The sequence below is a fragment of the Macrobrachium rosenbergii genome, chromosome 1 (assembly GCF_040412425.1).
Source record: "Macrobrachium rosenbergii isolate ZJJX-2024 chromosome 1, ASM4041242v1, whole genome shotgun sequence".
NCBI classification, from domain to species: Eukaryota; Metazoa; Arthropoda; class Malacostraca; order Decapoda; family Palaemonidae; genus Macrobrachium; species Macrobrachium rosenbergii.
The window spans coordinates 47,669,358-47,686,857 of record NC_089741.1 but is presented as its reverse complement, the minus strand read 5'-3'; the positions used below and the strand labels follow the sequence as shown (position 1 = coordinate 47,686,857).

General features: G+C 35.1%; 1 protein-coding gene across 9 annotated transcripts in view; it reads left to right on the top strand.

Moving 5' to 3' along the window:
• Positions 1-17,500, top strand: part of LOC136833471 (insulin gene enhancer protein ISL-1-like) — a 567,526-nt gene that overhangs the window by 143,887 nt on the left and 406,139 nt on the right. For all 9 annotated transcript variants that reach the window (XM_067096209.1, XM_067096159.1, XM_067096004.1 and 6 more), the window contains one exon: positions 16,078-16,140. In XM_067096209.1, the coding sequence (XP_066952310.1) occupies positions 16,131-16,140 (10 nt within the window). In that variant the 5' untranslated portion in view covers positions 16,078-16,130. The remainder of the gene's footprint in view (positions 1-16,077; positions 16,141-17,500) is intronic.

Genomic DNA, 17,500 nt, shown 5'->3' with positions numbered 1-17,500 from the left:
ACATTACTGAACAGCTACACGAAATGCATTTCCATTTTATTTGACCGTCTATCTACATTCGAGAATAACCAAAAACAATTTGTACGGTTCTGCATTTACGAGAATAATCCGGGAAGTCTTTTTACACACCTGCATTTGCAAGAAAATCGGATAGCTGTGAATACAGAATAAATGCAATAAGAGGAAACGCCACGCGAAACCGCGGAAGCCCTCGAGAGTGGGAAGAGAAAAGGCACGCTAACGGGGGAAGGATTCCGGAAAACCGCCACCGCAGTGCCGCAGGTAAACTGGAATCCCCCGCATGTCGCAAATAACGAAATCCTGAGTGCCGTCGGCAGTCGCTGTCGCCGGCTATCGAGAGATTCGAGGGTAATCCAGCGATAGCGTAAGTGGCGAGGCCTGAGTGCTGGTGTGCCGTATGTTGTGGGTATGGAGTGGAAAGAGTAGGATTCTGGAGTGCCCGAGTAGTAACGCTTATGGAGTGCCGAAGCGAGTGCTTATGGATTTTCAGAAAGGGTCCGTGGAGTCGTAATGACAGGATTATGGTGATTCAAGGTGTCAAAATAGGCCCCTTGCAACCAAAAAATAAAGAAAAAACTGAGATTTCAAAGAATAATTACTTTTGCGAGGAAAGAAATAGATCAGTTTGTTGAAGGTCTTGACATGCATAACAGCATTTTCTTCGTATACTTTTTTTTTTTTTTTTAGTGAGCGGCTGAAATATATTTCAGTTATTTTCAACATTCAGTTTTCCCTATTTTTATGTAATGAGGAACTTGATTTAACGATTGTTATTGCAGTTTAGGCGATCTATTTGACTTCAGATTCCCGTATTTAAGACTTACAAGTACCCAGTTGTAAGTGTAGATTCGTATGATGAGGTTTGTAAATTAAAACTAAAGTATTAAAAGAGAAGGCTCTAAATATAGTAGTATTTCTTAAGCAGATATTTCTGTAAATCAATTAAATTTCCGGGGAATTTCAATGTGGGTGGGGGAAGGGGAGACAATATGAGCATGGGGCATATCTCCCAAAATCCGTCTTGCTATTTTATTTATTCGTATTGTTCGTCGACGTGATTTGTCCCTATTCCAAAATATTTTTGATGCAAGTTGCGCCGGAAGAATTACCTGTGATAGGGACCAGATTCCTTGAAGGAGAAAAACAGAGAAAGAGGATATAATTTTTGTTGTTGTGGTAAAATCTGTAAGTTAGGATAGATTTCTTAGGGTTGGATTAGCCGCTTTCATTAGTGTACCGTAAGATTTAGAATGTCTACATTATTTGTGTCGTGATATTATTATTTGTTTAGTTTTCTGTAAAAGAAAACTATTTTGAAAGCCTGTCCGTCCGCACTTTTTCTGTCCGCCCTCAGATCTTGAAAATCTGACAAGGCTAGAGGGCTGCAAATTGGTATGTTGATCATCCACCCTCCAATCATCAAACATACCAGATTGCAGCCCGCTAGCTTCAATAGTTTTTATTTTATTTAAGGTTAAAGATAGCCATAATCGTGCTTCTGGCAACGGTATAGGATAGGCCACCACCGGGCCGTGATTAAAGTTTCATGGGCCGCGGCTCATACAGCGTTATACCGAGACCACCGAAAGATAGATCCATTTTTGGTGGCCTTGATTATACGCTGTACAGAAAACTTTACTTGTTTTTTCCTTCTCTCTGTCAGTAGAAATTCATAGTATATCCTCAGTGAAATGTTTGCATTACTTTTCTTGTGAAAATCGCTATTTTCTAAATCGCACGTCATTAAATTAAGGTAAGTGAATAAGCAATTAGGAATACGTGAATGACGTCCGATGTTGGCTAAGATTGATGTACCATGGAAAAGATGTATGTGGTACATACCGATCCATTGAAAACCTGATTGAATTTACGTACGTAAATAATTTTCATTAATAACCTGCTGTTAGAAGTATTATCGAACACTTGTGAATGCTTTTGTTAGCGATTTTGTTAAATGACGTCACCTTTTCTAAAAACATAATTTTTTATTTTGATTATTAGAATTACTTGATTTGTGTACCTTACAATTATTTGTGTCTTATCACTGCGTGATCTTAACTTTTTCATAACATAAGGCCGCCACTAACGCACAGTTATACCTGCGCAGTTATGCCTGCACAGTCGGCCTGTGCAGGCAAAACTGAACTCACCAACGTTCAGTTTTGTCTGCACAGGCCGACTGTGCAGGCATAACTGCGCAGGTATGACTGAGCGTTAGTGGCGGCCTTTATATAAAAACTATTTATCCTTTCCAAGACTAGATAATACCAATATTAAGCTCATCAGTGTATAACGTTCATTATTCATATTCATGCTTCGTATTTTCTTCATCGTGAATAACGGGAACTATGTCAGTGCTTATCAATGGATACTCACTAACTCACCCCGCGGGTATTCTCATTTCATCATAATCCATTACTTCATTTTTTTTCACCGATACATGAATGGCCTTCATACACGGGGATTAATACACACACACAGATTTGCCTACGCACAGAAAAGGAGTCCTTGAATGCGCTTTCAGTTCTCCCTGAATGAGAAAAATGCATAAGAGTAATTCGAGTCTGAAAGAAAAATTCCATCAAAAATATTAACCTTGGGGGTCTTGGAAGGAGGGAAAGAGGCTTTTGCATTTACTTTTTCTAACTGTGAATGCGTACGGAAGGGGGGGGGAGAGAGAGAGAGAGAGAGAGAGAGAGAGAGAGAGAGAGAGAGAGAGAGAGAGAGAGAGAGAGAGACGCGGGGGGGGGGATACTAATGTTGATGAGAGTATATAGATTGGGACTGATAGAGATCGAAAAACCTTATTGTATGAATATCATGTAAATTAAAAATTAAAAATTAATCATGTCCACAAATGAATTGCTGCCCGTCCGTAGAGAGAGAGAGAGAGAGAGAGAGAGAGAGAGAGAGAGAGAGAGAGAGAGAGAGAGAGAGAGAGAGGTGGGTATTCTAGTAGCTAAAAGCATATGAATAGACAGACCGGTAGACTGAAAAGTGCTGAAATCTCATAATCCTGTATAACTGACAAAAAAATCGTCTTGTCCACAAGTGCATTATTGCCAGTCTGCGGAGAGAGAGAGAGAGAGAGAGAGAGAGAGAGAGAGAGAGAGAGAGAGAGAGAGAGAGAGAGAGCATTCGATTCATTAGCTTATTCGAAGGCATAAACTTAATCAAGAGCGTTTTGCTTTCGTGCGCGGTTTCCAAAGCTATTACGTTGATTAATTAAATGTTAAATTGCCCCTCGGTTAAACGGCTGTATATTGCCGTCAGGGTTAATTTAGTCAAATAATAAAAAAGAGAGAGAGATGCACAAAAGAGAGAGAGAGAGAGAGAGAGAGAGAGAGAGAGAGAGAGAGAGAGAGAGAGAGAGAGAGTGGTCAGACCAAACTCGGTTGTTGTTGTTAAGTAATACAATTTGCGATTAACGGTAATGAATTCATTCCTATTCCTTTTCATTACGTTGCAGTAAGTGGCTGATCTGGTTACCAGCAACGGCAGTCAGGGTGCTGCGCATGCGCGTGCGACGCCACTTGCGCAAGCGCGGAAACGATTTTAATCAGGTTATGTGATTTAAACAAAATTTTCAACTTCGTTAGCCTTTGTTTTTAAGTTCCATAAATTACTGCTATTGCAGTTGTTTGATTTATATTATGCCTTTATTTTTTAATAACATAGACGATAGGATTGCGTAGCCTAGAAGCACTTGAAAGAATTACGTAGCCTAGAAGCTACTTAAATAATAAATATTTTGGAATGAAGGACATAGCACTTTTTTTGTGCCTTGTTGTTTTCTTGGGAAATGTTCAGAAAGTCTTTTTCATTCAGCGTTGGCTTTCAAGTCACCGTTTATCATAAATGAATAAAATTGGCATAATTGTTTTGGTTATTCCTTCCAAGACTTTGTCTGTTGATTACAATGCTTTGTTTAACCTTTGTTGTTTAATCTGTTTGCCGCAAAAACGAGTTATTTAAAATTTTCTAGATCAAAGGAGGAATTATACCTTAAATTACTTTCATCTAACGAAATTATATTTATCTTGTGTGGACGCGGTCACATAAGATAAAAACATGTATTATTTATTTTGTGGTACATAACTGCTTGTGGTACATAAGTTTTGTTGCAGGAAATATTACCCTGTCAAAGTATATATCAGAAACATACATCTACCGACCTGAAACTTGAGAGAGAGAGAGAGAGAGAGAGAGAGAGAGAGAGAGAGAGAGAGAGAGAGAGAGAGAGATGGGGGCGGGATACTTATAATGCATGTAATTCAGAGAGATGGGTTTATAATACATATAATTCGGGTATTCCGCCCTAGCCACCATTTTTACAACTGCACCCATCCGAATGTTAGCCAGCATCCATATATCAATTACTCTCGCGTGTTTGTAAACAGTTGAAAATCGTATTTGCGCTAACGTTACCTCCTCCATATACACTGTAGCTTCCATTAATGCTGTTGACAGTCCTCGATTCTTACACATTATTTGCAGCCCGTCACTTCTCGCGCTTCGCCATCACACCAGATTGTCACGGCCATTAGTAGCGGGTCGAAAAATGCACGACTGCTAATGATGGCCAAATCCGCCGGCCCGGGTTGCGTGATGTTTGTGCAACGAGACTAGATACCAAAAAAAAAAAAAAAAAAAAAAAGGGCAATAAATAAAAAAAGACTTGGAGTGTTCCGAGTGGCAGGAGGGTGTTCTCTCTCTCTCTCTCTCTCTCTCTCTCTCTCTCTCTCTCTCTCTCTCTCTCAATCTGCTTTTGGTAATTCATTATGCAGTGATGATCTGACTTCAATGTTTGTTTCATTTAATTCGTCGTTATTATCCTCATTATGATTGTCTTTTTTTATTCTTCATTTATAATTGTATATATACTATATATATATATATATATATATATATATATATATATATATATATATATATACTATATATATATATATATATATATATATATATATATATATAACTGCATAATTTGTAAATATAATCTATTTATATATAAATTTGACTAAGATTCAACATTTTACACTGCCCCTCAAACAACTTCAGTTCTGCAAGACAATACCTGAACAAAGTATCTATAAAAATTTTAAATATAATCTATAAGAATAAAATAACCCATGATTAAAGTTTGCTCAGTAATTAAATGCTATATATATAAAGAAATATTTATGAAATGATGAAATGACGTTACCCCACATCCATTCCCAAGGATATTGAAGGCGCTTACGTGCTGTCAACGATTGCCTTTTCTTTGTGGTCACATTTCCAGATACTGTTTAGTTCCAGCGTTGCTTAACTTTGCTGATCGAATGACCTGCAGCGGTATAAAGAGAGAGAGAGAGAGAGAGAGAGAGAGAGAGAGAGAGAGAGAAAGCCACCCACTGAGGTTTGTATTCTTATAAGATTTGGAAATCAACTTGTTACGTTATCACTTGCTCTGGAGCAACATCCCGTGCTGACATATAGCATGCTTGATGTAGACTGACTGACTGGTATGGCTCAGTCTTAATGTTGAAATGTCAAACACGGAGATGCGCAAATAATATCACAGTTCAAAAGAGACGTTATTTCTTTAGGTAAAGTAGAGTTAAGATTACAGAAAATTATTTTACCCAGATACCTTTGATCAGGGAGAATTTGTCTTGCAGAACTGACGTCACGGGATGCGAGGCGTCAAGTGTGTATCAATTGTATGCATTTAATTACTTGGCAAATTTTAATCATGGGTTATTTTATTCTTATAGATTATATTTAGAGATTATGTATTTCAGGTATCGACGAATATGGTTGTTTTGAAGACAGAGTGTAAAATGTTAAATCAGTCATTTATTTTAATACCCAAGGTGTTTTTAGGACAATATGAGATCGATATTTCGGAATCTACCTTTTCATAAAGGGAACTTCTTCTCCTAGAATATGAAGGTTGTTTCTGAATAACATTTATCAGTTAAGTTTCAGAGGTTATCTTCTATCTGCTATTATCAAGTAACTTTCCTAAGGAAGCCAGATTTGATTTTTTTGACAATTATATCAGACGTGTTTTTCCATGCTTGTGATTTCTCCCGAGTACCCTTATCAGGCAGTTCTTAATCTTCAAGAAATATATTTTTCACGCAAGTAAACTAAATCACGAAAACACCTTTTATCACCAACACATCGATATTTTGTATATAAAAAAATTTTGGGTGATTTCTTTAAATGATCGTTATCCACAACTGTTTTCCTTCGAGAAATGCCGGGCTGAGGACCATATTCTTGAAACGTCAGTTTTTGGTGCTAAACTAGTCAATAATTCCGAAAAGTAGAGAATATTAGAACACCAGGTTATTTAACCAGTTAGGCCAGTGGTTCTTAACCTTTTTCAATGTTAGCACCCTTCCAAATCAGCAGTCAATTCTGGTACCCCCTGAATTGCTGAAATAAAAATAATTATTATTATTCTTATTATTATTTATTTATTTTATATTGTTTTATTTTAATTTTTTTAGAAAAAAATAACATGCGTATATAAAATATATGTTGCTTTAATTATTCATAGGCATCCTCGTCCCCCTTTAGGAACCGGCTTCTCACGAGCACCCCTGGTTAAGAACCACTGAATTAGGCAATCAGATCTTGCATTAGTAAGAGAGTTTTGCTAAGAGGAAACGTGATTTCCTAGTCACCCTCATCACTTGCCTAGATTTACAGTTAAGGAGAAAGGTATTCACTGTTTCTACAGGTAATGAGGACGATGTCATTCAGGTATCGTTATCATACATGACACGATTTTTCCAGACAGTGATAATGTTGTCAACATATTCATAATTTTTACGATAATTTTTTATGTCAGGGATTTTTTTTAAGAAGGAGCGATCCATAGTGATATGGCCAGAGCTTAGTTAATTTTTATTTTTTACTTCTAATTATAGAAAATAAAAATTGTTTTTGTTTGCATTTCAGTTGAATTTTGATATACTACTACTGTATTCTTTTGTTCTTTACAAACGTGGACATTGTTGTATGTTAAATTTTAGTTATGGCACAATCTGTAAGAATTTCAGCTCTTATAATAATAATAATAATAATAATAATAATAATAATAATAATAATAATAATAATAATAATAATAATAATAAGGGACTCCTAAGGAGGCAGGATGCAACCCGGAACCCCACACTGTGAAAACCAACCATTAGAATAGGATGACTGTGATAGACCCCACCCAAAAAAAAAAAAATAATAATGATGATGATACTCCAAACCATTTCACCTTTCGACAAATATGTGACATTTACTAGCTTTCATTTTTATGCGATTCATGTCGTCTAATTCTTTTCTGTTTCAGAGTGGGGGCGAAAATGCAAACGGAAAATCAACGAAATTCATACTCACATTTGCGGTCAAATTCTCGGCTAAATATTTCCTATAAATTAATGGGGCGACTGTCCATTTGACGTATTCTATAAAATGTTTAGGAAATAAAGTGGCATTCTATATAAAATGTGCGTGGAAAAAAGTGCATAGTTACCGACACGCTTCGTTAAGGTAGTTCGAAGTCTCGCATATTTTAAAGTTTATTTTTTATTTTTTTTTACTGGGTTGTGTAACTGCGTGATGCGAGTTCGCTTTTGACTTATGATATTTTTTACATATATTTTTTGAATTAATATTTGTCTGAATATAAGTATAAGTTTGTTCCCTTTCCGTAAAGGTTAGATGGTAGCCTACATTATTATTATTATTATTATTATTATTATTATTATTATTATTATTATTATTATTATTATTATTATTATTATTATTATTATTATTATTATTATTATTATTATTATTATTATTATTATTATTATTATTATTATTATTATTATTAGTGGAAAAAAAAACATAAGTAAAAGAAAAGAATGTTATTCAAATGCAAATGGAAGTGTGTAATTAACACATTAATTATTAAACATTGTTCATCAAACTTACGCTTAGAGTAATAAAGAGAACTTAACTCCTTACGAAATTAAATATTTGTAAGCAAAGATTACTGTGCTCACAGTGATACGAGAATTTTTGCTTTCTTAATTAGATGCGTGTTTCCACAAAACGAGGTTATTAGAATATATTTAACTTACGTTTATTATTATGTAAAATATGGATGGTCCACTTTTGTCAAGCGTTTATATATATATATATATATATATATATATATATATATATATATATATATATATATATATATATATATATATATAAATATATACCTATATATATAGATATATATGTATATGTATATGTATATATATACACATACACACATATATATATATACAGTATATATATACACACATATATATATATATATATATATATATATATATATATATATATATATATATATATATATATATATATATATATATATATATATATACAAATGTGTGTTTAATGATTTATTTAGTTATTTACTTATTTATCCATTTATTTATTTATATATGTATTTATCTCTTGGCCAGCACACAGTTATATTCGTATATGTGATTTGATGACCTTTTCCGTAAAGCCAATCGCTAGCAGATATGTGAGATTGAATTGGCTGTTCCATTAGTTAATGGTCATCTTGCCTCGGCGTTACTTTTCATTTGAATTCATGGCGAGCGAAAATACGCGTAATTATTATTATTGAATTTACATTTCCTATTGCGTCGGATGAGTGTTTAGCCCTCAGGTGTACAAAAGTGATTATGCCATAGCTTGCGAATTGGTTTGGAATTCGCTGAATCGAATTTGAATTTCCCTGTTTTGTAATTGTTTGTGTCCTGTACTTTTAAATGCAAAAAAATTTTCCAGTGTTTAATTTAAATTTTTCTGCTTGGTTTGCAGTGTAAGTATTTTTTGTTTTTTTGTTTTTTATGGAAATTTTTCCCTGTAGCTTTTAAAGTAAACCTTCTTCAGGATCTTAAACTAGTTTAAAATTTTATTCTGGTTTTAATTTGAAATTTATTCCAGAATTTAATTTTGGGTGTATCACCATGTTTTTTTTTATATTATCTGTGATCTTTTGAAATGTCCACATGGATTTAAACTTAACTTTCAGCTGATTTGGATGAAAATTTACCATTGGTTCTTACTCCGAGTTCTTATGTTTCTTCTTTGATTTAAGGTTTCCTTTGTTTAATTTAATTTCCCTATTTTTTAAAGTTTAAATTATCTTTAAGAAAAAGTTCTCGGAGTGTAGCGTTATCCTGACACTTGAATATAAATGATCCACTGGTTTTTTGGTTGAAATTTCCCAATAGTTTTTAATTAAGAATTTTCCAATGGTTTACATAACAGTTTTGTAGGTAGATGATACCAGATTTTCACTGGTACCCACTGTGAAACGCTCCTTGTGTTTTGATATAAATTTCATTTGTATTTTGATTTACGTAATGTAAACCTCCAGTCCCGTTTTTAACTGGAATTTTTTTCCGGCTATCTAGGTCATGTTTGGGACAGCGAGGTGAAACTGTAATTTATATTAATGCCAGTGAATTTCGCCTTTAGGTTAGGCTATGGACAGACAGCTAAGTCTACCTTCAAATTATATTAAGAGCAGTGAAGTCCTCCTTGAGGTTAGCTAAGGAACACTGAAGTCAGCGGAATTAGATAAGAGACGCTGAAATCAGCTTAGGGGATCTCAAGAGGGGAAATAACTTCGTTTAAAATATAGATTAGGTTTAAATTGATTCTTTTATGATGGCCTCAAAACTCGAACTTTTTTTTCAGTAAATAATTTTCCACATGAGGGATTGACTTTAGCACAAAACATTCATCCTTTCACTATTTAAGCTATGTAAAAAGTTCTATAGCGTCACAACGGCTTCATACAGATATTATTATTATTATTATTATTATTATTATTATTATTATTATTATTATTATTATTATTATTATTATTATTATTATTATTATTATTATTATTTTATTACTCATCCTCTCACTGTTTAATCTGTGTCAAACTGTTATAGCATCACCAAGGCTTCTTACAGTTATTATTATTATTATTATTATTATTATTATTATTATTATTATTATTATTATTATTATTATTATTATTATTATTATTGAAACAAAATGTATGTATATCATATTAACATGCATTCACTGAAATGTAAAGTGATCATTACGGTTAAATGAAAAAAACTGAAATACTTAAGATTATGGCGAAGCTATGACAACACACGATAGTAAAAACCACGATATTTCTCGTTAATTAATTTCCTGTTTGATTTGATGTTATAGCCTATACTTACGTTCTTGACCACAAGTAAGAAGCAGTTTGTTTTCCTCCGGGTTTCAAAATGAACGCCCCCCCTAGAGGGTTAGTGCCACAAAGTGCACGGTCCACTGTAGGCATACTTCAAGGGCCTTGCAAAGTGTCCCTTCAAGCCCTGGCTGCAACCTGTATGTTATTCCTTTTATTGTACCTCCGTTCATTTTTTTCTTTCTTCCATCTGGCTTTCCACCCTCTCCTAATAATTGTCATAGTGCAGCTGTGAGGTTTTCCTCCTGTTACACCTTTCAAACATCATACTCTCAGTTCCCTGGGTTTCAGCGCTGAATGACCTCTTAGGTCCCAGTGCTTGGCCTTTGGCCTAGATTCTATATTCTGTTCCATTCTATTCTATTCAAAATGAACGTGCTGGAAGAAATCAATGAAACAGACAATAAGAAAACAAAAACTGCATTTTCACTATTATTTTTATATTTGTTTAATCCTTTGTTTTCGACTCCCAGAACTGCTCTAACAATGAAGGCTTTGGAAATGCTGCCTCGTTCTCTTTAAAGTATAATTGCACTTACAATTCTTAAAATCTTTTTAGATATGATAATTTTAGTATCTTACGATACAATTATTATATGTTAATCTTTACTCATGCAAATTTTAATATAGTGTATGTACACGCATCTGCTCAATGAGAATCACTCAAAAGAGGTTAGCCTTAAGGTTGATGCTGCTCTCAACAGTCGACTAATTACTAGGTACTTAGCTCAGGAATTGAGCTTGGGGCTTATAACTGGCGAGATGAGCATCATAAATTTAACCGCGACAACTATATATATATATATATGTTGTTGTTATATATATATATAGAGTAGCATATATATATATATATGTATATATATATATAATATATATATATATATATATATATATATATATATATATATATATATATATATATATATATATATATACATGTACACATACATACTTACATACATTACATAACTGAAATTGTTGTTATAACATAATTCACCTAATAAAGGCTGCTCATAAAACACACACGCACACACACATATATATGTATGGTACATATATGTATGTATGTTATATACATTGTGTGTTTGTGTGTGTGTGTGTGGGCGCACGCGCGCCCAGAAATGTTATTATACACGTAACAACGCTTAGCACGCAAGGTAGGTAGGTAGGTAGGTAGGACGGTCATTCGTGACCCAGTATGCTGATCGAGGTTTTCTGTCGCTCCAGTGAAAAGTTGTTTGTGACGCGGGAAATGACAAGTTCTTCCAAAAAACAATCGGACACGCGCCCCAGTTTACGCTGTGATCGGTTCCATCAATATGGATGCAAATGCATAAATACTGATGTTTTTGCAATGTCCTTTGATTACGGCCGCTTTGTCTTTACCTGGAAAATCCACAAGCTTTTGCCGGTGGGGAAAGCCTTGTCGGTTTTGAACAATTCACAAAGGCGTACCGAAAAGGTCCTCGATTTTGGTGGCTAGCTTATTCTGCTTTTTTTTATTATTATTTTTCTAATTTTTTTTTTAATTTCATCAGTGGATAACATCAGTTCCGTTTCTTTTTGACTGTGTTTTTTTTATATTTTTCATAATTAATTGCGTTTCTTTTATCAAAATGTAGTCGGGGTGTCAGTGTTCACTGTAAATTTACATATTATTGTTTTTTTTTTTTCATTTTTTATCTGATTTTTTTTTCATCATTTCATCAAAGAGTAACAAAGAACCACATGTTCAGGTGGTTTTATTTGTTTTCCATCATTTTTCTTATTTTGCCTTCTTTTTTCAATTTATTTCAACATTTACGTTTCATGGGTGTTTTAGAAGAGTTCGTAAACAAGTTAACTAAAATTTTACCGGTACTAGTAAATACAGCAAGTAACCACATTGAAGTAAAAAAAAAATCATGAGATTTATAGTTGATAAAGCAATGGGGTCGGACAATCAAATATTTAGGTCTCTGGAACAGCATCAATGGAATTCTTTGGAATGAAAACTTATTTTCATAAAGGATGTATTTCCGTTGGTATGGAAAAGCTCGTTTTCTTCCAAAGGTTTAATTTAATTGCTATTTTTATTTTTAATTTTTCCATATATTGTTTTGCGAAATCAAGGAATGGAGATGTTTGAAATGTACGCATAGAGTAAATGAATGTGTTCCTCAAGTTTAAGAATTTGTTTGTTATATATTTGTTATTTTTACTATTTAATAATTTACGTAGTCGCTCCAACGACTGATGCCACAAACCAATCAATCAGTCAATCATAGGTGAACCTATGGCGAAGGTACTGGGTAAACCAAATACTCTACTTAGCCAGGCTTTCCCCGTAGGGGAGTAGTGCCGTCAGTGCACCTTACGGGGTGCACTGTAGGCATTACTAAAGGTTCTTTGCAGCGTCCCTTCGGCCCCTAACTGCAGCCTCTTTCATTCCTTTTACTGTACCTCCGTTCATACTATATTTCTTCCACTTGCTATCCACCCTCTCCTAACGATTGTTTCATAGTGCAACTGCGATGTTTTCATCCTACACCTTTCAAATCTTTTACTGTCAATTTCCTTTCCAGCGCTGAATGACCTCAAAGGTCCCAGTTCTTGGCCTTTGGCCTAAACTATATATTCCAATCCATTCCAGGCTTGACAGAAACGAAAAATAAAGGTAGAAGTGGCGATAAACGACAAACTCGCCTCTTGAATGATGGAAGGTTAAAGGTAATGGCAACTGGTAAAGTTTCTGCCATTTTGTTTGGACAAGGAAACCAGAAGACTTGACAACCTGCAACCATTAAGCAAGATATAATGCAAGTCCATAATGGATAAGGCTCTGTCTTTTTTTTCTTACGGAAGTCTTTACCAAAGGCGGGACAGTCAAGGTATATATCACTCTGGAGTGGTTAGGCCCATATGAAGGTAATGTGTTGTGAACATGGTGTTTTTTTTTTTTTAGTATATCAACAAAAATAAAAAAAGGGAAAATATCCTGTTTACGTAGAGGATACACTCGTTAAGAACAACACTGTCAACAACAACAACAACAACAAAAAAAAAGATGCTTCGTCAAGGGACTAAGGTAGCCAAGAAAAATAAATGAGGGATATAAAAGAAAGAAAAAGGGATTTTTTTTACAAAGACAATTTTTTTTTTTTCATCCAGCGAAGATATAACTGAAGAAGAGAAAAGCCAACGGCAGAAGAGTCTTCATGGAAACATTCCAAAAGAGATGGGAAATAAAAATAAAAATATTTTGTACATATAAGGCCACATTACTGAGAACAAGAAGACCCAAGAGAATTATGACTAGCTCTCCTGAGGTCATGTTTCCCCGAGAAGTATAAGAGGAAAAGTAGAAGGAATGGCTGGTCCCTGCTACGACACACCTCTTAAGGAGAGACAGGAACACGAGTAAAGATAGGTCTACATGGAAACATATTCTGTGGGAAGAATAAGGAGTAGTCTTTGCAAAGGGACACAATAGAATAGAATAGAATGAAATATGGTGGAAGGGACCCTGTTGGGAAGCAGCCCCAGAGAAGAGTAAGGACAAATGAATGAAGAGGTACGCATAAGGACGCCATTAACTAGGAGAGAAAGAAGCAGTTGGCCTTTAAGAGAAGAAATTCCTTGGAACAGATGAAACAGCGAGAAAATTCATCCACTCCTACCCCGACCCCCACCCCCAAATAAAACAGAGAGAGAGAGAGAGAGAGAGAGAGAGAGAGAGAGAGAGAGAGAGACGTTTGGTCTTTAAGGAAAGAAATTCCTTAAAAAAAGAAGCAAATCAACATATTCGTCGTCATCCGAACTTTTCATTCAGTACAGATGATTTGGATAAATAGAAAGGGAAATTTCAGTCTCGGTTTAATTCATGCTACTCCAACTCTGAGAGTAAAGTTCCCATGACCCAAGTCTTCTGAGACAATCCTGTAGCGTTGATGAAGTAAGATGGAAGAGGTGTGAGAAAGAGAGGCGTGCTAGGCTTCATGGTGCGCGCGCACACCATGAGCGGAAATACTCAAGAAATCCATTGTAGTGAAAGTGATTTGCTTTCAGTTTCTGTTTTCTTTTTATACATTTGTTTTAGAAGTCTTCCATCCCCAGTTTATCTGTATTTAATATTTTTTCAAACGTTTGCCTCTCCTTGTCCGTTGTCACGTAGCAACGTAGCATGTGTTCAACTCTGCTTTCAATAGGTACTCTTTACATTTAGTGAACTATAGTCAGTCTTTTTTTTTAACCAGTCCTCCTTCAACCTCATTTCCGTAACCTGGAACTTTTTTGCCTTCTTTTTTCGGGATCAGTGAGCTAGATTTTCAGGATTATTTGCCTATTACTTTTGTAATACGAATGCAACACTATCAGTTCTGAGCTCAGATGTCATCACTTAGGAATCGGTTGACAGAATTTATTTGCTTGCTTTGTCTCTTATTTTCCATAATTACGGCTAAACTGCTTGTTCATACGTGCGCGGCGTTTGACCAACAATGTTTACCTTCGCCAACCTTTCTTTATAAATTTTTGGCATTGTTCTGCTATCAGCAGCAGAATTATAGTTATGCCGAAAACTCTTGATAAGTAGCACCATTAACGATGTCCAATAGCTTGTTGCGAGACTGGTCTAGATTTTGCGGCCATATTCTATCTAGATTAAAAGTTACATGAAAAAAATTTCTAGAAATTGCTGGTAAAAAACATCACCAAGGCAGACTTCAGAAGAAACAGCAAGAATATTCCTCCCTCCATTGAACTCCAAAAATAAATAGAGAGAGAGAGAGAGAGAGAGAGAGAGAGAGAGAGAGAGAGAGAGAAAGAGAGAGAGAGAGAGAGAGAGAGAGACGCTCTGTCTTCGAATTCCACTGTTAAGGCCAAATGGTTCCGATTCCGAGTTAACCATGAGGGGAGTTAGAAAAAATTGGCTACTTCACTTCATGGGTGGACGCCCTCCATGCATGCACTCCGGTGCAATTAGTGACGCCAGTGATGTGCTGCGACCAATAGATTTAACTAATCAACCGAGGCCCACATTTCGACTTGGCTGAAGAAATTGAAGACTAAAGGCGCTATTATTGAATCTCAGTTAGTCTCTGTCTGTCTGTCTGTCTGTCTGTCTGTCTCTCTCTCTCTCTCTCTCTCTCTCTCTCTCAAACGGCCTTGTTAAACTTAATTATATCTTCGTCTCTTTGTCTGGCTTTTAATGATATATAATTTGAAATACTTATTAAACTTAATTACATTCCGTTTCCATCTGGTTATGCTGTGATTTATAGTCTTCTCTCTCTCTCTCTCTCTCTCTCAAATTGTTTATTATTGGAATTCTTTTTAATAGTCAGGCCCTGTTTCCATCGTGACATAACCAAACCTTAAATTTCTGTCGTACTTCTCTCTCTCTCTCTCTCTCTCTCTCTCTCTCTCTCTCTCTCTCTCTCGTTTTGCGTAAGGTGTAACGTACTTTGTATTCACCCCACCAATTACATTTCCAGTCCAGGACTGAACTCGATCATTACTGATGTTTGTACGCCAACTGTCATCAAAACTAATAATTTATTGTATTACAGATATATCCTTTCTTTTTAGAAAAGTTGCGTATGTCTACATATGTGAGGTTTTATTGGTTTTGGTATTACATTCTAAATGATGCTTTAGATGAAATGTTAGTGGGCCTAGTTTCATCATATCATAGCGACGCACTTGCGCATTCAAGCCTCGTGCGGATTTGCTTTTTGCATGAAAACTTTTATACATAATTGTAATAATTTTCCTCTGTTTCATTGCAGTATTGCAGAGGGAGAAGTATCCATTCGGGGAAGCCCAGCCGGGCCTGGTTAGAATGGAACCAGGTATGTATCATAGACGCCATCTTGAATAGAGACATTTCTCATTCTGTCATAAATTTTGAAATGATTGCTAGTTATGATCTCTCTCTCTCTCTCTCTCTCTCTCTCTCTCTCTCTCTCTCTCTCTCTCTCTCTCTCTAGTGTATTTCTTAAATATTACGAATATATATCTTCTTACCTTTGTGTCTATATACATATTTTTTTCTGTAATTGAAATGGTCTGTATGCGTAAATATTTGCATTAGATAAATATTTTCACATTTATATCATTATTCGTTTAGAATGTTTATAATTTCTAAAACGTAGGTTTGCTGCAGCAGTAGCAAAGTGTGTTTTTTTTTTCGAAATGCTCTTTGTAAAGTATGATGTGAAATAGATTAATAGTAACATGAATTTTGATTATGTGCCAAGGAGTCAAAATATGATTTTTTCTACCATTATGCAAATGTTGCATGAACCTGTTGCTGCCTTTGTATTAGAGTTGTCATAAAAATTACTAATATACTGTATATGTATATATATATATATATATATATATATATATATATATATATATATATATATATATATATATATATATATATATAGAGAAGAGAGAGAGAGAGAGAGAGAGAGAGAGAGAGAGAGAGAGAGAGAGAGAGAGAGAGAGAGAGAGAACCAATTTGAGATGCAAATCTCCCTTAGAATTTCTTCCGATCTCAAATTATTATGGGTTGAATTGACATACATGTAATAAAATATTCATGTCGGTTCTCAAGTATTTAAAATATAAGGACACAAATTACGTAAAATGCCACACATACATCCTAGATAAATATGGTCCAGTGAATTGACAAGAAATGATCCAATTCCTAGCATAAGAAAAAATGCTATTGGAATGGCATTAACAGGAATTACCTTAGGCTCTTATGTATTTTGGGGCTTATTCTTTCTTTTTTTTTTATCTACTCGCATCTTCCAGGTACAAAACGTATCTTTCCAGTCAATCATCCTGAGCTTATGTTTGGTAAGGGTGGCAAACTCAACTCCCATCCATTAAATCTACCCGACCCCTGTCTCGATAAGATTTAGGGGAAGTGGGGAGAGAGAGAGAGAGAGAGAGAGAAGGGGGCCAGTGCCTATTGACAATTCCCAATAGCTGGGATTTTGCCACCTCAGGGCACCCTTGATTAAAATGTTAAGTCACTGATTAAAAACATGAAAAGCGACATATGGCAGAGAGAACGGGGTGGGCGTGGGGTGGAGGGGGAGAGACCAGGGGGAGAGGGTAAGGGCAGAAGATGGAGTGAGGGGAGACGAGCTTCTGAAGGGCGTGCCGAGGGGACATAGGGTGATCCTCACCTGACAGAGAGACTGAGGGAGG